The sequence below is a fragment of the Talaromyces stipitatus genome, genomic scaffold, assembly GCF_000003125.1.
Source record: "Talaromyces stipitatus ATCC 10500 scf_1105507295541 genomic scaffold, whole genome shotgun sequence".
NCBI classification, from domain to species: Eukaryota; Fungi; Ascomycota; class Eurotiomycetes; order Eurotiales; family Trichocomaceae; genus Talaromyces; species Talaromyces stipitatus.
In genome coordinates, this window is record NW_002990115.1 from 2,401,623 (window position 1) to 2,421,603 (window position 19,981).

A 19,981-nucleotide genomic window follows, 5' to 3' on the forward strand; every position below is an offset into this window, starting at 1 on the left:
TGTTTAACCTCAAGACTCCATAAGAGTAGATCGTAGGGCATATAGCTAATGCCAAGACTTGCAAGAATGACGGCGCCTCCGAGCCCGTTGATTGGACCGAATCCTTCACCTTCAAAATAGTAAGTAGGTCTCCATCGATTGTCGTCACCTCGATTCTTCCTAGCATGGTGACTGAGAGACCAAAGCTACGAATACACCGCACCAGGAGTCCAGGACTTGTTGTTCACCACCATATTCATCCGTCTCTGAATGATTGGATGAGCAGCCGATCCTTGCAGTCGGCGAACTAACGCTGTACCACAATACTCTCCATACAAGCTGCCCACGATCGCCAAAATATAGGTGATACAAGCGCAATGTCGCCTCTTAGCGAATCCCATGGACTTACAAGCAGCTCACAAGCCATCGGCGGAGAAATTGCTTTACATCCTGTTTCCAGCTTTTATTCTCATACATCCTCAACCAGGAAAAATAGTTGGCCGACTCAGCACCAACAAGAGCAATCTTCACGTCAATCAGCTTCGCAACGGAACAGGTCGTTGATTAGTGCTCATGAGCCTTTGGATTTTCCTCGAGCAGGTACTACTCATTCAGATCATCACGGTTCTTCGACCACTGCCGACTCTGGGGCCTGGTGGAAGGTGCATCTGTTCCGTGGAATGATTCAAGATATCAAGCGGAGAGCACCTTATTACTGGAGTGATTGGACCGATGCCTGGGATTATCGAGTCATACCAGCTACGGTCTATATGTATTTTGCAAAGTATGTGAAAGCGACTCCCATCGTTGAGCTTTCTTGATGCTGATTGTTTCTGTTTTCAGCATTCTTCCTGCTCTGGCTTTCTCGCTAGATATGTTTGAAAAGACACACCAGAGCTATGGAGTCAATGAGGTTCTGTTGGCCTCTGTCCTTGGCTCTGTGGTGTTCTCTGTCGCTGCGGCACAACCATTGGTTATCGTTGGCGTGACTGGTAAGTTTTATGATAGAAATTTCATTGGATTGGACCAACTAATGTCAAAAGGTCCTATTACGGTCTTTAACTATACTGTATACGACATCATGACCCCTCGAGGAACAAATTACCTAGCATTTATGTTTTGGATTGGACTGTAAGATGATAAGCCCCGGACAGTTGAATGTCAATACTTACGGCAGTGTAGTTGGTCTCTGATATTCCACTGGATCCTTGCTATAACCAATGCTTGCAACGGCTTGACATATGTGACGCGGTTCTCGTGTGACATCTTCGGCTTCTACGTTGCATTTATATACCTACAGAAAGGGATCCAGGTCCTAACTCGTCAATGGGGTATGGCAGGCGAGACGTCAGCTTACCTTAGTATCATGGTTGCTCTTCTCGTCCTGATGTCCGGCTACCTCTGCGGTATGCTAGGGGAAAGTACGCTTTTCCAGAGATATGTGCGAAAATTCATCGAGGATTACGGCACGCCTTTGACCATTGTGTTTTTCACGGGATTCGTACATATCGGTCATATGAGGGATGTCTCCGTTGAGACATTACCGACTTCCAAAGCATTTTTCCCTACGGCGGATCGCAGCTGGCTTGTTAGTCTGTGGGATATTAGTGTTGGTGAGGTGTTTTTGGCAATCCCATTTGCTATTTTGCTTACCATCTTATTCTACTTTGATCACAACGGTAAAATAGCCACTATTATATGTCACGGGTACTCCATTATACTAATTTGGTGTAGTATCTTCTCTCATTGCACAAGGTACAGAATTTCCCCTCCGCAAACCAGCTGGTTTCCATTGGGATCTTTTCCTTCTGGGCCTGACGACTGGCGTCGCTGGCCTTTTAGGAATACCTTTCCCCAACGGCCTGATTCCACAAGCCCCGTTCCATACCCAAGCACTCTGTGTGACGCGACAAGTGTCTGATGACGACGAGACCAACAAAGGCCGACCAATTCGCATCACAGATCATGTCGTAGAGCAAAGAGTCAGCAATCTCGCCCAGGGACTTCTCACCCTCGGCACAATGACCGGTCCCCTCCTCGTGGTCCTACACCTAATACCCCAAGACGTCCTGGCAGGACTCTTCTTCATAATGGGCGTCCAAGCCCTTCAAGGAAACGGCATAACCCAAAAACTCATCTTCCTCGCCCAAGACCACACTTTCACACCCGGCTCCAACCCGCTAAAACGCCTCGAACGAAGAAGCGCAGTTTGGGCCTTTGTGATTCTGGAACTGCTCGGGTTCGGCGCGACGTTTGCAATTACTCAGACTATTGCGGCGATTGGGTTCCCAGTTATTATCTTGTTGCTTATACCGGTTCGCTCGTTTCTGTTACCGCTTTGGTTTAGAGATGAGGAGCTTGCGACGTTGGATGCGCCGACTGCGAGTCCATTTACTATGGAGTCTGTGGGTGGGACTTATGGACATGTTGAAATGGATGATCGGCCAATTAGCAGAGGAGGTACAGTCCGTGGTACTGGTGGTGACGGTGGTATATTAGTGGGAAATGACGGTCGTAGCTCGGAAGAATCTGCTGTGGAAGATGAGCTTGAAAGAGGAGAGTTGAATCAGGTGTCGTCAAGACTGAGTGCAAGGAAGAGGAGCACGACTAGTAAGTTTCCTTGGAGCTGAGTATTGGATAGCTGCTGACGAATGGATGATAGATACGAGTACAGTAGAACCTGGCTATAACGAAAGAAAGGCCACTCCACATTTCTACTGACATCAACTAGAGTGTCTTTAATATGGGACTGAAGAGCATCGAATTTGTTAATACTAAAATGGATTAATATATTGGAGATGCCCTTCATCCCCAAATCGAACTCTGTTTAGGATATATGGGCTTAGGCCCTGAGAGGTCTTCTGTTCATTCTAACCAGGTCCTACTGTATAAGGGAATAGTCTTAGTATGGAGATATGGGTAGATGTTTGTTCAATTCGCTCATTCCCTGGCTATATTTCTCCAACATAGGCAAGGTCGTACAAAGCAGCTCTTACTGTATTTAGTGGTTATCCAGGAGTATGAATGTGTCCTTGGTAACATCAAAATTTCAGATTAGTATGATAAAAAGTAAAATTCATTGCAATCTATTTTCAACGTACTAATGACATTATTCATGATATTTAGACAGACCAACATTTCTATAGCGGGAGATATTGCAGATTTCCTATTTCTATCTTCAGCCAAACTTTGGCATACCGTACATGTCTTCGGGATCTGCGAGGACAGTCAGTCAATTTGTTCCTTCTTCTTCTTCAGGGTTACACTAGTATAGGAATGAACGTACCGGTTCCATGCTCAACAATGTACTTGGTAGTCTCTCTGATATTCGTATCCAGCTCACTTATCAATTCCTGGAGTCTCAGACGGATCTTCTCATTCCGCTTCGCTGCTCCTTCAACAGCGGCTCTTGCAACATGGAACCGCGAAACCTTGTTGACGAGCATCATGTTGAATGGCGTAGTGGTACTTCCTTCTTCGATATATCCCGCAATACTCACACGATCGAGATTGGGACGCCCAAAAAGTAGACCTTGTAACTCTGTGTTATAGCCATGGTAGTTGAAATGAATTGGGAGATCAGGGGTGAAGAGCGCATCAAATCCGTCGGTTGATAGAGCATGTGGGTGTGCACCTTGGTTTTCGAGGATCATGAGATCGATGACATTCACGACACGCACTCTCAACTCCGGTACCCGTTTGCGTAGAATTGATGCGGCGTATATGACCTCGAACATGAGTTCGCTACCGATGCCAACCAGCACGATGTCTGGGTCTAGGCCATCGTCAGTGCTGCAGAACTTCCAGATAGATGCACCGGCCCGACAATGAATAGCTGCTTCCTCGGGACTGAGGAACACTGGAGTGGGCTGTTTTGACCCGACCATGAGATTAACATAATTCCTGGATCGAAGACAGTGGTCAAGTGCGGATAAGAAAGTATTGGCGTCTGGTGGCAGATAGACTCTTGCTGCGTAAGGCTTGAGTTTGAGCACTGCACCAATGAAAGAAGGATTCTGATGCGAGAACCCATTATGCTCCTGGCGAGTCCAAGTGCTCGTTTCAATGTAATTGATGCTCGCAATATCGCTGTGCCATCTCGTTTCACGTGCCTCGAATGCGTCAATTAGACATACTCAAATCAGGAAGGTAGAATAACTAGACTCACCATCTTGTTAAACTTACTGTATTGTACCATCATCGTGTGGACAATACCGAGGAAGCTTTCATAAGTCGGGAAGATAGCGGTTCGCCCAGTAAGAGTGTAGCCCTGCATGAAACCTTGACACATGTGCTCGCTCAAAACTTCAATAACACGGCCACCCTTGTTGCGTGAAAATTGATCCCACTGGAAGTTTCGCCCAGTGTGAGCCAGGGCAGCATCTAACTTATTGCTTTCTAGTTCGTCAGGGCTGAAAAGCCTTGCTGTTTGAGGATTCTTGACAAATACTTCGTCAATAAACTTTCCGATAGTCTTCATCGAACTCTCGTAGGAGCCTTTGGAGACCACGAAATGTTTCCAGTTAGGCATCTCAAGAGGTTTGTAGTTGCCATAGGACTCAATACGCTGGCCGAGCTTCTTGCTATCTGTCTTTGGGATGATTGAAGTAATCGCATCAATTGGGCCGCCTTGTTCATTGAAAAGATCCTCTGGTTTATAAGAGGTAAGCCAGTCTTGAAGAGCTTGAAGCTCTTCCTTGTCTTTTTTAGCTTTTGGAAGAGGAACTTGGTGGGAGTGGAAGGAGCCCTCAATGAACTCTCCATGGATCTTTTTTGGTCCAGACCATCCCTATCGACACTTATTAGCACAGGCACGAGCGAGCAAGCGCATCAGGAGACATACCTTAGGTGTCCGTAGGATCAAAACGGGCCATCTAGGCTTGCTCAGAGGCTTTCCTTCGCGAGCTGCCTTTTGAATACGGCGGATTTCTCCAACCGCCCAAACCATTGAAGTGTGCATATCAGTGTCGATGTCGTCAAGGTTCTCAACAAATCGGGGCTGATAGCCATATCCGAGGAACAGCGCGGTCAGTTCTCGATTGTCCATACATCCATAGACCGTTCTTTCGCTGATCTTGAAGCCATTGACATGCACTATTGGCAAGACCGCACCAGATTCTTTCGGATCAATATACTTCGCCGCGTGCCAGCTCCTGATTTGACAGTTAGCTACGAAGTGCTATCATGTCTCGTAAAAGGGGCGAATCCTACGTGGCTGTGGGACCACTCTCTGCTTCACCATCTCCAATGACACATGTGACAATGAGATCTGGGTTGTCCATAACCGCACCGAACGAAACCGCAAGTGCATAACCCAGTTCGCCTCCCTCGTGGATGGCTCCTGGAGTTTCCGCATTGATATGACTGCAAGTATCAGCACAGTATACCAGTGATGTGGAAATACATAACATACCTTGGTAAGCCGGATGTGGTACTGAATCTGGTAATGAGATTGGAAAGTCCCTTGGTATCGCGAGAGTACTGAGGGAAGAACTTCTCGAGAGAACCTTCAAGCCAAACAGAGGCTAGAATTGCAGGAGCTCCATGACCCGGTCCAACTACATATAGCATATCGTAATCATATTTAGTTATCAGGTAATTGAGGTGGGAATAAACCAGGATCAAACCTGGGCATGTTCCCCAGTGACCTGTAACACTTGTTAGGGAATGAAATCGTGAAAAGCCCGCATCACAGACATACCCAACAATCGAGGTTTGATATCCTCTGGTTTAATCTCTCTCTTTAGGTACACATTGTCCTGTAAAAATATCATTGCTGGTGAAAAGCGTCAGCCCCGTTTCTCGGTATAATGCGTCGTGATAGGGAGATCCTCACCAGCAGCGATATAACATGCCGCCCTTCGAAATTTAGCCAAGTCATCGTAGTCTTTCTGGTCGAGAGAGATCTTCTGGAGCTGCACAGCAAATTTGTCGAGCTCTTCAGGGAGATCTGATGGCAATGGAGGTGGGTTTGGCTGGTCTATCACTTCGCCAGGCATTTTTGGACCGCTTGTCTTAGGGCTGAAGATGGAAGAAGCAATTCGCAGCAGTCGACACGAGTTGGTATAGATGCAGCATCTGGTAAGACTCAAGGAAACAGAGAAAAAAGAATAAAATGTTGACATGAATTGAGGCAAGCTTGGAGCTTGGTCCGTATCGCCCACGACGTCATTGTTTCGTCGGCGGGGAAGGAAGGTACGAGGCGGCCATCAGGTGTTGGTCGCTCTTGCCAATTTGGACAACGTACGACGGCATCGTTTTTATTATAATTCATTCATTCATTCATCACTAATTCTATACTCTGTGAGTAGATCCAACTGACAAACAAAATGGCCAAAATCATCCTGTCCGTCAATGCAGGCTCGTCGTCTGTCAAGATGACGTTCTACAGATCCCAGAACCCTCCAGTGCCGATCGTAGACGCTCAAGTCTCGGGAATAACATCGCCGCCACAGACACTCAAATACAGCAAGAGTTCCGGCGATAAAAAGGAGAAGCTCGATGAGACCCTCGATACCCCGCCCAAAGCATTCAAGTACTTGTTAGAGCGATGTCTGTCTGATGCGGAGATCTCGGAGATAGCGAACGTCGACGATTTGGCCTGCATCTGCCACAGAGTAGTACATGGCGGAGACTATACAGAGGCGATTGTGATAGATGACTCGACGTACCATCGTTTGGAGGAGATTGAGGACCTGGCCCCGCTGTAAGCAATTTCGCGCGATTGGTATTTAGCGAGCTAATCATCAATTGTTTAGACACAACTTCTCAGCTCTAGAAATCATTCGCACATGCCGAAAAGAGTTACCCAACGTGAAAAACATTGCGCATTTTGACTCGGCCTTCCACCGGAGCCTACCACTACATGTTCGCACGTACCCCATCGACCAGGAGGTCGCAGAGAAGAGAGGATTGCGCAAGTATGGATTTCATGGAATCAGCTACTCGTTCATTCTTCGATCAGTCGCGCAGTTCCTCGGCAAGCCGAAGGAACAAACAAATCTTATCGTCATGCATATCGGGAGCGGAGCATCGATTTGTGCTATCAAGGATGGGAAGTCTATAGATACCTCGTAAGGATCACCCTACTGACTTGGATATTCTCCCTGATACTGATCCACGTCTAGCATGGGACTGACCCCCTTAGCTGGACTGCCGGGGGCCACTCGAAGTGGCGATATTGACCCTAGGTAGGTGGTCTAACATTTCTATCGTAGGAGTATAGACCTAATGTTCTCGTTCATAGTCTCGTATTCCACTATACAAGCAACGCTAGTAGTCTCAGTCCTGCAAGCACGAAAGAAATGCACATCAGCACAGTAAGTAGTCTACATACAAGGCGGCCCAACCAGAAATGCAGGACTAAGCACTAACTTGAGTAGGCAGAAGAAATTCTCAATAAGAAATCCGGCTGGAAAGGGCTGACAGGTACCACGGACTTTGCGCAAATAGCAGTCGAGAACCCACCGACGGAAAACCACAAGCTCGCCTTTGATATCGTCGTTGATAGGATATCCGGATATTTAGGCAACTACTACGTCAAGCTCCAAGGCCAGTTGGATGCAGTAGTGTTTGCCGGTGGTATTGGAGAGAAGAGCGCCCTGCTACGTCGAGCGGTTACTCAACAATGCAACTGTCTTGGATTCGACGTTGATCTGGAGAAGAATGAGAAAGGGATTGCCAACGACAATTCAGTGACCGATGTCACCAAGTCGGACAAGGGGCCGCGAGTTTTGATATGTCAAACGGATGAACAGGTAAGCCTATCAGATTTGAATTAGCAATCTGAGTTTCGTGTGTATGATGCCATGAGCTGACGTGGTGTAGTTCGAGATGGCTTACCATACCCTTGAGGAGCTGAAGATGGTGTGAAACGTTTCCTACTTGGCGGTGATTTCAGCAAGGCGTGTAGTACATAATCTTGGATACTTATTGTGCAATTTGAACTTGGCCATAGATGAATATCCGAGAATCATATTCTCGACTTTGCCTGGCACCCATTCATTCAAACCCACGCCATTGGGAGTATGCACAGTGTTACCAACTCCCAGTCAATTTCCCGAATTGGAACATGTTTCGGATTCAGCTCTCTTTACCACCACCTTGAAATCGGGCTATAAAATACACTTTCTTAATTCAGATTCGTAAATACCGAAGTAATCCGGGGGTCAAATGACACGGCTTCAGATTTTGGGGGGGCCATTGGTGGCTGGCTCGGAGATAGGCGTCCTCTACGTACAACTTTCGGCGCTTTCGGCGCGATGGAAATATTCCCTGTGAAAGGAGAAAATTGATACATAATAGCGTATTTGAAACAACATCCTCCGTATCTACATACGGTCGGGCATGTATTGTGTCATTTGACAAGAGGGTAAAAATGTTAGCACATATCAGAATCGGGCTGGCAGTCATGTTTGAGTTGTTCGTGGTGTGTATGCAGGCCCTTGTCGATCTCGTAGTTTAGTCGAATTATCGGCGTACTGTACTACTTTCGAAAATACATAGATAGCTTCAGGCATGATCTCAATCGATCATCCATGGCTGCTAACTTGAAAGATGGGCTGTAAGAAATGACTAGTTCGAAATGTACATCTCAAAAAGACCAAAAACCTTTGATGCCTCTCATTGGTATTTAGAAAATATCGGGCGTTCTTTCTTTGTAAATCCGTCGATTTCATTGTTCGTCTAAACAAAGGTTGATGTTCTCTATCTCGCATTGAGTGATCGCCGGCCCGTCCCGCAGCAATGGTACCACGATTCGACTGCTTTGATAAGTAGGAACTCTGATTATTTGCACCGGTGTCGGAGAATAGACAAAGAGCTTACTTGGAAGACTCCAGTATGTGTATGGCACTTGGTTTATTTTGTCCGATTCAAATCTGCGACGGCCCTACCTAGGTACTGGAAGGGAGTGATTGTAATCCGCAGTAAATAGTAAGTACCATTTATGGGTATGGGGACTTACAGACAAAGGAACATTGAAACTCGTCAGCAGCGCAGATGTTGATATATCATCTCAATTTGAGCATGATTCATGGGCGATGCCTACTCACGAATCAACGAGAACAATCCGTTGCCATATTAGGTAGGTGGTCGAATACCGTCTGGCTGGATCTGGTCCGTACATTTCCCCGAGACCATAATTGATGAATGAAATATCCAAAACCAGAATATCGAATAGATGCCCTGAAAGACCAAATTATGAGTTGAGAATCAGACAAAGAATTTTAATAAGAAAGAAATCCCATTCTTCCCGACTTCCCTGATCCCTGATAGTAGTAGTTAGTTGGATTAGCCCTAACTATCCACAGTCCATACTCGATTCATCAAATTTGAGCGATTAGCGAGAGATGCATCCAGTTACGGACGTAAAAGGAGAGAAACCCACACAAAAATAGGATTCAAAAATCTAAGCCCCATTATCGACAGCCTGGACCAGTCGGTCCAGCCCAGCCACCTCTCCTCCAAAACCAGGGCATACCATAGTAACCGTACTCCGTACCAACTGAGCGGCTCACAAGTGATGGCGCAGACTTAGTTCCAGCCCACTTGATTGTTAGTGAGTCGCTAGTTGCAGCGCGGGACGTCTTCCGCTCGGGTCGCTCCGTTGGTTGCTGTTGCTTGACTTGCCGGAATAGGTCGGTACTGAAAAGTCCTTGGTGGGTACTGCGTCTGGTACGGACTGTTTTGAGTTTTGAGTCTTGAGAGAGAATTGAGACACATCGAGGCTACGTATCGAAACCAGAGTCCTGGGAATGCTTCTAACCTTTACTCTAGACAGGGTTGTGCCGTTCGGAAGGCTGGGTAGTGATATGACAGGGATTCATCATTATTGACAATTTTGACAGAAAAACTTGTTTGAAGCTAGGATCCATGAGAGGAAAAAAAAATTAAGAAAATAAAAGAAAAAAGCCTCATAGTTAAGAAATTTTGAGAGTGGTGTTGGCAATGTATTGTAGATATCGCGTCAGAAATCAAGCTCATTCCAGGAAAAGGAAAGGAATGAAGGAGAGTATCAAAAGGGGTAGGTCGATTACACACTATACTGATGCACGCTCAAATAAACTCAGTCCCAACGAATTGGTAACTCCAGGAACGCCTTCCATTTTCTCTCAGACGGAACATCTATTGGCTCGATGGTACGATGTCAGGTAGCTGAAGATTTTCAAGTACTTATCCCCTACTCGCTTGGGATATACTACATAGTCTGCTAATCTGCATCGCAGGTACCTGATCGAGAAAGTATAGCGCCGCCACTTTGCTGGATTTAATTGTCAAATGATCAGCAACGGCAGAGCCCTAGCAGTCAATCATAGTGACAGATTGTATGAAATCCTGTGGGCATCTATTCTAGTCTGGGCCTTGCATTAGACGCTGCCGAGGTACAGGCTAGTTACTATGGTACACGAAACATGACACGTACCAATTCGATGGACTCTATGATCAAGGTGACAGCGACAAATCATTGGAGCTAAACAGCCAGAAATCAACCAAAGAAAAAAACCGAAATAGAAATAAAAATAAAAATAAAAAAGAATCTGCAGGTACACAGCTAGGGAGGATAGTCTCATGTACGATTCAGTTTGTGGACGATCCATATCCACAGACCCAGGATGCTGGGTTTGCTCTTTGCATACTTCGGACTCCCGGCTTCTCTTCCCCGATCAATTCTGTGTCGTACGTATCCACTGGGATCCATTCCTTCAGGTCGGGCCTGTAAACCTGAAGGTTTTTTGAGTAGGACCGACATGTATAGCGACGGCGTAAAGGGTGTTAACGCAATCCACACATTAATATTGCGATCGCAAATCATTTATTACCTTGCCAGTCTTTTTACGTGGAAGCACGGAGACAGAAGATCGTACCAGACAGACGGATCTTCCCCAGAATTGCTTTTTTCTGCAGAGTCATATCAAGTCCCGGAATTACTCCAATGCACCATGACATAACGAGGTACTCCGTAACATCGTAAGTAAATTACATACTTTTCTGACATCGCGATGGTAAGATACCGCGCGGCAATACCCGCTCAGCCCTCTGGACATATGAAACACAAAAAGCTAAAGAGCAGATTAGTACGTATCTCCAGATCCCAGTCTTAGTGTAGTAATATGTCTAGTCTGTTAAGGGCGTCGGCATGATTCCATGATTGATTGCTATCGACAACGGTCGGAATCCTACAGAACTTTAGAACGCCGACAAAGCCGTACGATCTCGATTTTGCCACGTTTCCTGTCTGTTGGTACGTACTACAGAAACATTTTTTGTTTCATGAGACATTGACTGTTACAGTGTATAAAATGGACTTTATGCTGCTAGAGACAGAATCCTATCAAAGGTCGGCTGTCGGACTGTTCGGCCACCGGATATTCCCTTTTAGCACGTGTGCCCCGTAAAGCTTCGTCTCGGCTAAAGTGGAAATACATTTCCCGACATGAGCCCTCTTAGCCTCTCGTACGCATGCCTTGATATAGACCGTGCGAGGGAATATTATTGTACGACAGTGTACGGAGTACTCCATATAGTGAGGCGAGTGGACAACGTTCCAGAAGTCCGTCTCCAAGGGAGTGGTTGCTATAGAACAGCGCTAGAAATCAGCTAGAAGCCTAGAAGCACACGGGAAGCATATGCACCCCAACGGATGATGGAAACAGAAAAGGAGAAAGTGGGCTCTGTGGACATCAGTGGAGTTTCTTGGGATTGGAAATGGGACGGGATTTCCCCTGGCCAACTACAACGGCCAGGGCGGGTAGGACCGCGGTAACGTAGTGAAACCCGTGAATTGCTCCGTTTTTTTTTTTGCTGGCCAGTAGGATGGGATCCCAAGCTCGCTGGAGTCGCTACTGAAAGGCTAAAGCCCAGGTGGCACTAGTACGTACCACCAAAGAGAAAGTGAACTATGTTTGAGAAGTTGAGAACGGGTTTGTACCAACCACTCCCGTACGAGATACTAGAAGTATTTCCCCTCAATAGGGCTGCAGCTTGCAGGATGCAGGATGATTTCGTCTCTTATCACGCCAACACCTGATCGAATTCGCCGATAGAAAGACTAGAAGTGATCACCTGCTTCCCCGATTAAGCTACTTCAGTACCTCGGTACTGACTAATAAAGAAGACCAGGGTAGGCCTGGCCGACCCGGCCACAGAACACGTAACGCGCAGAAAGAAAGATCCATGAGACAGTCATCCGTCCTCCGTCGTACAGCCCGGAAAGTAGAAAGCGTAAAAAGTGGGTGAGCCACGCGAGACTGACGCAGTCTAGACATCGCGGCTCTGATACCAGGACTGTGGACATGTCATGGTGGCTTTCCCTGGCTTGCTAACTGTCCAGCACCGTTGGGGCCTAAAACAACTTACGTATATAACAGCCAATGGCGAGATTTATCAGTCACGGTCATCCGGGTTCATCTCGGAATATAAATGATTTTATCTTTTTGCAGCCTTTCTTTCAAGGATTGAACCTGAAAAATACTAGATACCGTGTTGGGAAATGTTCCAGAAATGGGGCGCTTTTTCGACTAAGAATGACTAAGAATCCACTCCTACTTATCGCGTCCCAGGTATGTAACATACACATTTCCTACCCATCTGATGTCCGCAGCATAGTCTTTCTACTCTCTTTAGCCAGGCAGTAATCGATCGATGAATTGAAGAGTCATATGTATCCTCTTCTTTCATCCAAAGAAAGCAGGAAACCCAATACAGAGCGATACGGTGTTTAGTTCTTTGTACTGAATATTTCCCTGTTGAGGCTAGTATCAATACCTACTGCCGTACCGGGCTAGCCCAAAACAGGATAAGCACAGCCGTCAGGGGCAAGGGGGTACGCGCCTTACTACTTAGGCATCCAGGAACCAACCTTGCTCCTGGGAAAGATGCTTGCATGACTCTGTAGAGAATTGTCTGCGAACTTGCTCAACTTGCTACAACTGGCGACTCGCCGCCGATCCACTCAGGAAATCCACATCCATAAACCTTAGTCGGAAAGTGACAAAAAGACGAGAGAGAGGAAAAAAAAAAGCAAAGATACTAAGAACTAGCCCCGATAGAGCAAAAGAGATAAGTTACGGTACTTATCCGTCCCATCAATGAATCCATCCATGCTAGGCAGGGGTAAAAAAGCGCCCCGGGGAACGAGGGAGGCCAGAAAATTAAAAGTAAATAGGATGGGACAAAAAAAAAAAAAACACAAAACTAAAATAAATAACGTAAATAACAAAAATGAGACGAATAACAAGCCTGTATTATATGTATAATTAATATATCCCCCTTCCTCGATCTACCTGTCTATGTGACTGCTCTTGCTAGCTTTCTCTTTTTCTGTTATTATGGCAGCATCTCTCTCTTGCATTCCTTTTTCCTACTCTCACACCCTCCTTCAGCTCATTGCTTGTTCTGCCTTCTAGCGAGTCTCGTTATATTATTATCCTTAATATTGTCCTATTTACGTATATCTATCCCCTCGGTTCCGGCTATAATAATTGGAAACAACGCAACAACCCGAACAACAAGCAACCTACCAACCTTAGTTTGTACCTGACTATATTGTACATATAGCAGTCTGATCTCCAATCCTGCTGTTTGCCTTCCCGTCATCGAAACGAACGAACGAACGAACGAGCGATCTGCCTAGACCACCAAACGTCCGTCTCCCTTGTTGCTGGTTGATAATAAGTTACATACAGCGAATACCTTGCCTCCCCTTGCGATATATCAATTCTGATCCAGCGGCTTCTCTTTCCTGCCTTCCGCCGCCGTCCGTGTCACACCTAATCTCACCTGCACACGTCTCCCTTGCCTGTGCACATTTGATTTGCTCAACACAAAAGCATTTGTCGGGTTTCAAGTTCCACAAGCCCTGTAATACTTGCATTTGATCCGGACCCAAATTTTGCAACTCGTTTGCATTGTCGACGTTTTATTGGGGCGACATCTCAGCCAACCCTACCTCCGAACAGAAGCGAAAAACAAAGCGTGAAGGGAAATATTACTACAATCCCGCAGAATTCAAAAACAAAGGAAACCCAGAAAATTGCCAACGAACATACATAAGCGATCTGTCCAACAAAACACACAAAAATCACCCCTGGCCCACAAACAGCGAATACTTTATTTACTTCACTTGGTTGGCGTCACATTCCTGCCTAAGCTCTCCGGGAACTCTTCCTTAGGTACCACCCGAAAAGACGGAACTGTCGACCTTTTTGACTCCAAATTCATTCAGTCTTCTCTTTCTTCTTTGTGAAGCGAACTTCCTTTTTCTCCTTCTTGCCTCGGTTTCAGTCCCAGGATTCAGTCTGCCGGTAACCTACTGTGTTCCACCGCTTGTTTGCCCTATCCCGGCCGTTACGGAGCCAACTTTATAGCAATTTTCCGCTGCGATCTCAACTGTCACTGTCTTAAACGGTGAATGTCTGCATATCTCCTGTCACATAAGGTGAGTTAGGAAGCTCTACAACATAAATACTACTACCTCCTCCCCCTCTTCATCAACTCTTTCTATTCTATCATCAACCTCCCCAGCACTTCAAGCATTCCTCCGCCAGCATCCGCTATCTCTCAAACCCTTCAGCTAACCAGCCTTGTCAACAGCCCTACACAATGATTACTCGGGGATCCGCTACTATCAACATGGGTCGTGGTGCCTACGATACTACTGGTGTTAAGAAACCAGGTCAACCTAAGCCTCCAAAGCGCGCATAAATTACATGCAATGAGTTTCTGGGACGTGATACGCAGACTCCGAATCCGAATCTACGGAACCTCATCTCGGAGTTCCTTGTGCCTCAGAAGACCAACAAGATTGCAATATTAAAGATGAGGGCAACCATCCATGCGGCGTCTTCTTTTCTGTGAGTTTCAATATAAACATGCAGACAAACTGGACTCATACTGATACATCTTCGCAGATCTCATCCTTTACATTTTCTTCGAAAGTGATTCGTTACGACATGGCTCGCTTCTGGACTGGCTTCCATTTCTTACTCCGAATTACCAACCTTTTAATCAACCACCATTCCCCTGTATCAATACCTCGACTTTCGGCGATTCAACATGCGACTTGATTTCTCTTTCGGAGCCTCATAACATCACTTCGTTTCGGATTTTCTCTACACCAAAAGTTTTCCTTTTTCCCCTTTACACGGCATCGGATCTGATTTTCACAAATACACGGCGTTCTCAAATATAGACTGGGTGGTTATTCATGGGCAAGCGAAAAATTTGGGAGATACCAGGATCTTAGAACCTTTTTGACTTCGCGGTCAACTTTTCTTTTCTCTTCATACCAACATCTTTCATTTCCCTTCATCTTCTGCACTTTTTTTTTTTGCCAAATCAAGATACTCATGTACAATATTTTTTGGAAGCATTGCGGGGCCACAGGATATTTGACCATTGTCTTTAGGCCCTTCAATGGCCTGGTCTACTATTAATTGCTTTCGTTGGTTTTTATTATGGAGGATTCTCAAGGGTTAGCGGGACATGTATCATGACAATTTTTTCCTTTTTATCTATTCATATATTACTTGCATTCGGGGCCTGGGTTCCGTTTATTTCTTTCATTCTTATTTAGACATAGAACCTACTTATCAAGATTATCAGTTCGGTTCCGAAAGTTGGTTTTGTATAACTGCGTATGTACGTGGCGATATCACTGGCATGCAGGATACTTAATTAGGTAAAATTGGCCATCAACTGACAAATTTATTTTGAAGATGCTAGAATGAGATCATACACCCAGGTCTGTCAACTCAATAAAGCATCCCTGTCGATATCAGTTGCGTTCGAAAGTTCAAAAGCGACCATCTTGCAAAAGATTTCCCGATTTGGAAAAAATTAGTGATCCGTACTGCTGGGACTGGTTCCGGCTGAGGGGAACCGTTAGCGCAGACTCAGCCTTATGTACATATTTCTCTTAGTTCGCTAAATGCGTTGGGTCTATTTTATATTGAGCATATCATAGATTATGTGGTGGAATAAGGAAGAACCATGAATAGGCTGAGTTTGCAGGCTTGTGCTTCGTATTCCCAGCCCTAAGATGGACAGAATCGTGTTGGCTTGTAGAAATGGCAACTTGTTATGCCCTGGCCACATAGCAACTAAAAAGTTCACTGCGTAGGATTAAAGATCGTCAATCATATCGTGCCCTGTCGTTCGAGGCGGGAAACGCGCATCCTAAAAATTTGCATATAGCTCGTCCGCTAATCCATACCCACCGGCAAGTCTCTGCGCTCCCTAATCCAATCATCCTTCCGAAATGTGCCAGGATACATGCTCGTCGCCTCGACCAGCTTAACAGCAGAGCTTGAAAGAAGCTGTCTACTACACCCTTGGCTACGTCCAGAACCCGTGTTAGTTCTTGAGGTAGTTGGGTAGTAAAACACTATCTCTTCTGGGGTCAAATATCCTGCTCCAAGAAAGTTTCCTTCTCCAACGCCGAGGCTCTTCATCTAGATAATACATCAACAGATCACGAGCAAGGCGCAGCTCGCTTTGAACGTATACGGGACGGCCCAGTTGCGTGGAAGAATCTCAAAATTGCAAGAGTATCCATATGACACCGGGTACGACAGTTGTTGTAAGAGTCAAGAATAAGCGATAAGTAGGAATGCTTAGGTATCTGCGATACGGTGTTTGAAAGACCAAAAGAACCAGTTAATCAACCTAAATTGAAGAGGTGCACAGAGTAGTTACAGTTGCGATGTATGATGTCAACCTGCCTCGTTAGTGTGAACGGTCCCGTGACCCGGCCGATGTCAACGAGCCGCTAAACCCAACGAGTCTCTAGTCCGAGAGCTTCAACAACATCCCGAACCCGGATGGTTAATCTGGAGGTCAACTTTCACATAATCACCACTAATCCTTATATTTGTTGCAAGCAGTTCGGTTCCGCGCTTCAGATATACTCAACGTGATTGAGTTTTGTGTCCATCTCTACTAAAGATTTCCCGATTCAGTCAGGTAAGGTCATGCATGAATGATGCTGGAAATCCCGCTGCCAGCCTCTACGATAGTCGCGCATGCCTCAGATAATTCGGCGTCACTCTTTTTACAGGCTCCCGTCGAATACTAAGGACTAATAGCTTTTAAATAGCTTCCGTCTCTACCAGAAGCCCATAGCGCATACGGCACACCCTCCATCTAAACCGTCATCCGAAGCAATGCCGGAATCAGCCCCCGCTGGATCGAAGCCCAGCAGCAGCGTCAAGCTGGTCTTGCTCGGAGAAGCTGCCGTTGGAAAGGTGTGGTCATCCATGCAATTACTATAATCGACTGATCAAAGCTAACATGGAAAGCTAAAATCCAGTCATCGCTAGTCTTGCGATTCGTGAACAATGATTTCCAAGAGAACAAGGAACCGACGATAGGCGGTACGTATACTATGCGGCAAAACAGAATCGCCATGCTGACGAAAGTTTTGTGAACAGCCGCCTTCTTGACACAAAAATGCTCTCTTCCAACCCGAATGATCAAGTTCGAAATATGGGATACCGCCGGACAAGAACGATTCGCTTCTCTTGCCCCAATGTACTACCGAAATGCCCAGGCCGCACTGGTCGTATATGATCTCACAAAGCCCGCATCGCTAGTCAAGGCAAAACACTGGGTAGCAGAACTTCAGCGACAAGCTAGCCCTGGCATCGTTATTGCATTAGTCGGAAACAAGCTGGATTTGACTGATTCAGGCGCTGGTCAAGCGAACGAAGATGCTGCAGAGGCCGAGAATAATGGTGTGCCGGGTCCCGATGCTGAGGGCGATGAGGAGGTTGAAAACAATGATATTTCCACCACGACGGATGCGCGAAAAATTTCTACTAGGGAAGCAAGCACTTATGCTGAGGAGGAAGGCCTCCTGTTCTTTGAGACTAGTGCCAAAACGGGCTACAATGTCGCTGAAGTTTTCACGGCCATTGCCAACGCTATCCCAGAGACGAGCTTGAAAGGCGCCAAATCTGGACCCGGAGGTGGTCAAACGAATCTCGGAGGCGGTCGTTCAGGCGATGATTCCTCTAGGGTCAACTTGGGTGACCGTGCAGTTGCTACGCCAAAGGATGGCTGCGCATGTTGAGATTTGTTTTCGATGCTTACGACCAAACTTGTTTCTTTGTCTATCTTCATACCACTCTTTTTACCGTGTCGCTCGCTTGCTTGGCCCTTTTGATTGTCTCGTGGGCGTACAACTATTTGGAATGTGCTATTGATATCGTCCGAGTCCGTTCTGTTACTATTATTACTGATTATTCTTATTTGAGCCTCTGCCACGCATACTGTCTATAGTCTAGTTTGACTGGTTTACCAGCGTCCACCAATTATCATCATTAAAGTGTCCATCGAATTCATCGGAGTTGATTCAGTTGAATCTTGATATCAGGGCGGGCCAAATCACGGGATCCACTATTCCCAAAATGGTTCAATCTAGCCGCAAAAAGCCTAGCACCCCGCCTAAGCGAGAGCCCTGGCACGCGATTGGCTGGTGGAAGCCGACGCACATTTGTGTGTGAGAGTTTGGACGTTTAACTAATCCGCGATTCAATCTCTCTCCGCCGACCGACCGAACGAACGAACGACGACCTTCTTCACGACAAATCCCACGAAGGAAGAAGATTTCAATCCTTTCGTTTCGCACACACACATCATGGCTGCCCTCAACAAGATTGCTGCCAACTCGCCCTCGAAGCAGAGCCCTTCTGAGTTGGAGTCCTCCCTGGCTAATGCGCTTTTCGATCTCGAGAGCAACACCCAGGACTTGAAGGCTTCTTTGCGCCCTCTTCAATTCGTCTCTGCTCGTGAGGTAGGATACTCTTTCTCCCCAGAACGAGATGTTGCTTTTCGACTGCGTGTTTCAATACGGTGTTCATCTGGAGTGTTCCGAAAAGTCGCATCATTATATGGGAAGCATGTTACGAGTTATCGTGCAGACGAGGAATCAGTCGGCTTATGGTCATTTTCGAACAATTACGGATTGCACATTGAACACGATACGGAAGAAAATTGCAGCCTGGGAAGAATTGTTCGCTAACGTATATTGCACATTTACAGATTGAGGTCGGCCATGGCAAGAAGGCTATTGCCATCTTCGTTCCCGTCCCTCTCCTCCAGGGCTTCCACAAGATCCAGCAGCGGTACGTTTTCTCGAGGAACAACCAACCAACAAGACATCAAAAACTGACATTCAGACAGATTGACCCGTGAGCTCGAGAAGAAATTCTCCGACCGCCATGTCATCATCATTGCTTCTCGCCGTATCCTCCCCCGCCCCAAGCGCTCTGTCCGCTCTCGCAACACCCTCACCCAGAAGCGTCCTCGTTCTCGCACTTTGACCGCTGTCCACGACGCCATCCTCTCCGACATCGTCTACCCCGTCGAGATTGTTGGAAAGCGTGTCCGCACCAAGGAGGACGGCAGCAAGACCATCAAGGTCATTCTCGATGAGAAGGAGCGTGGTGGTGTTGACCACCGCCTCGATGCCTATGGCGAGGTTTACCGACGATTGACCGGTCGCAATGTTGTTTTCGAGTTCCCTCAGAGCAGCGCTGCCGACTACTAAAAAAATGAAATGAATAGAAGGGATTTAATATGAAAAATACCAACTTTTCAAAAATACCTGGAATGAAGAAAACATGACAGTTCATATTTCTATTTCATCCTTTTTATTACGTGTGTGTGTGTGTCTTTTCTAACGTATGGGAGCCCCTTTTTTATTACTTTGTTGGTAATTCCGAATCAATCAATCATCTCTGCCGGATACTTCTGTTCTTTTACTCTACATATTTCGTGACGGCGGTTGCATGGAGAATTCGGAGTGAAGAATGGGGTTTGACATCCAAGTCTAGGCGGGGGAAAATCGAGAAGAGATCTATTGGAGTGTGAAAAAGTGCAAATCCATATAGACGATGTGTGAGATAGGGGGTCTTCGCAATGCCTGATCTTAGAGAGTTTAGGTCCTGATATCCCTGAATTACAACCCTGCATTTCAATATTCAACCTTCTTCCTATCATC

General features: G+C 46.2%; 5 protein-coding genes across 6 annotated transcripts, besides 2 other annotated features; 4 read left to right on the plus strand and 1 right to left on the minus strand.

Moving 5' to 3' along the window:
* Positions 1-356: 356 nt before the first annotated feature.
* TSTA_032150 (anion exchange family protein) lies at positions 357-3,022 on the plus strand (the record flags this gene model as incomplete). The annotated part of the gene is made up of 6 exons (XM_002480345.1): positions 357-763; positions 823-971; positions 1,023-1,110; positions 1,162-1,658; positions 1,714-2,589; positions 2,642-3,022. The coding sequence occupies 6 exons, from the start codon at positions 357-359 to the stop codon at positions 2,698-2,700; spliced, it is 2,076 nt and encodes a 691-aa protein (XP_002480390.1). The 3' UTR covers positions 2,701-3,022.
* Positions 3,023-3,036: 14 nt separating this feature from the next.
* TSTA_032160 (phosphoketolase, putative) lies at positions 3,037-6,046 on the minus strand. Its single transcript, XM_002480346.1, has 8 exons — positions 5,816-6,046; positions 5,681-5,755; positions 5,393-5,627; positions 5,191-5,343; positions 4,823-5,132; positions 4,148-4,768; positions 3,266-4,091; positions 3,037-3,195 (listed from the first exon to the last, which is right to left on the minus strand). Exons 1-8 carry the CDS (start codon positions 5,976-5,978, stop codon positions 3,158-3,160), a joined length of 2,421 nt encoding a protein of 806 aa, XP_002480391.1. The 5' UTR covers positions 5,979-6,046; the 3' UTR covers positions 3,037-3,157.
* A 169-nt stretch (positions 6,047-6,215) lies between these two features.
* On the plus strand, positions 6,216-8,110 carry TSTA_032170 (acetate kinase, putative). Its single transcript, XM_002480347.1, has 6 exons — positions 6,216-6,685; positions 6,738-7,052; positions 7,107-7,169; positions 7,226-7,298; positions 7,362-7,736; positions 7,807-8,110. Exons 1-6 carry the CDS (start codon positions 6,309-6,311, stop codon positions 7,849-7,851), a joined length of 1,248 nt encoding a protein of 415 aa, XP_002480392.1. The 5' UTR covers positions 6,216-6,308; the 3' UTR covers positions 7,852-8,110.
* A 2,375-nt stretch (positions 8,111-10,485) lies between these two features.
* Positions 10,486-10,512: a microsatellite.
* A 3,066-nt stretch (positions 10,513-13,578) lies between these two features.
* Positions 13,579-13,603: a microsatellite.
* A 3,188-nt stretch (positions 13,604-16,791) lies between these two features.
* On the plus strand, positions 16,792-18,336 carry TSTA_032180 (RAB GTPase Vps21/Ypt51, putative). Of its 2 annotated transcripts, XM_002480348.1 has the most exons (4): positions 16,792-16,941; positions 17,075-17,222; positions 17,288-17,351; positions 17,409-18,336. In XM_002480348.1, exons 2-4 carry the CDS (start codon positions 17,142-17,144, stop codon positions 18,047-18,049), a joined length of 786 nt encoding a protein of 261 aa, XP_002480393.1. In that variant the 5' UTR covers positions 16,792-16,941; positions 17,075-17,141; the 3' UTR covers positions 18,050-18,336. The 2 variants fall into 2 exon arrangements, with proteins under 2 accessions (XP_002480393.1, XP_002480394.1); XM_002480349.1 differs by having other exon boundaries at positions 16,792-17,222.
* A 187-nt stretch (positions 18,337-18,523) lies between these two features.
* Positions 18,524-19,962, plus strand: TSTA_032190 (40S ribosomal protein S7). Its single transcript, XM_002480350.1, has 3 exons — positions 18,524-18,772; positions 19,021-19,103; positions 19,162-19,962. Exons 1-3 carry the CDS (start codon positions 18,617-18,619, stop codon positions 19,526-19,528), a joined length of 606 nt encoding a protein of 201 aa, XP_002480395.1. The 5' UTR covers positions 18,524-18,616; the 3' UTR covers positions 19,529-19,962.
* Positions 19,963-19,981: the final 19 nt, after the last annotated feature.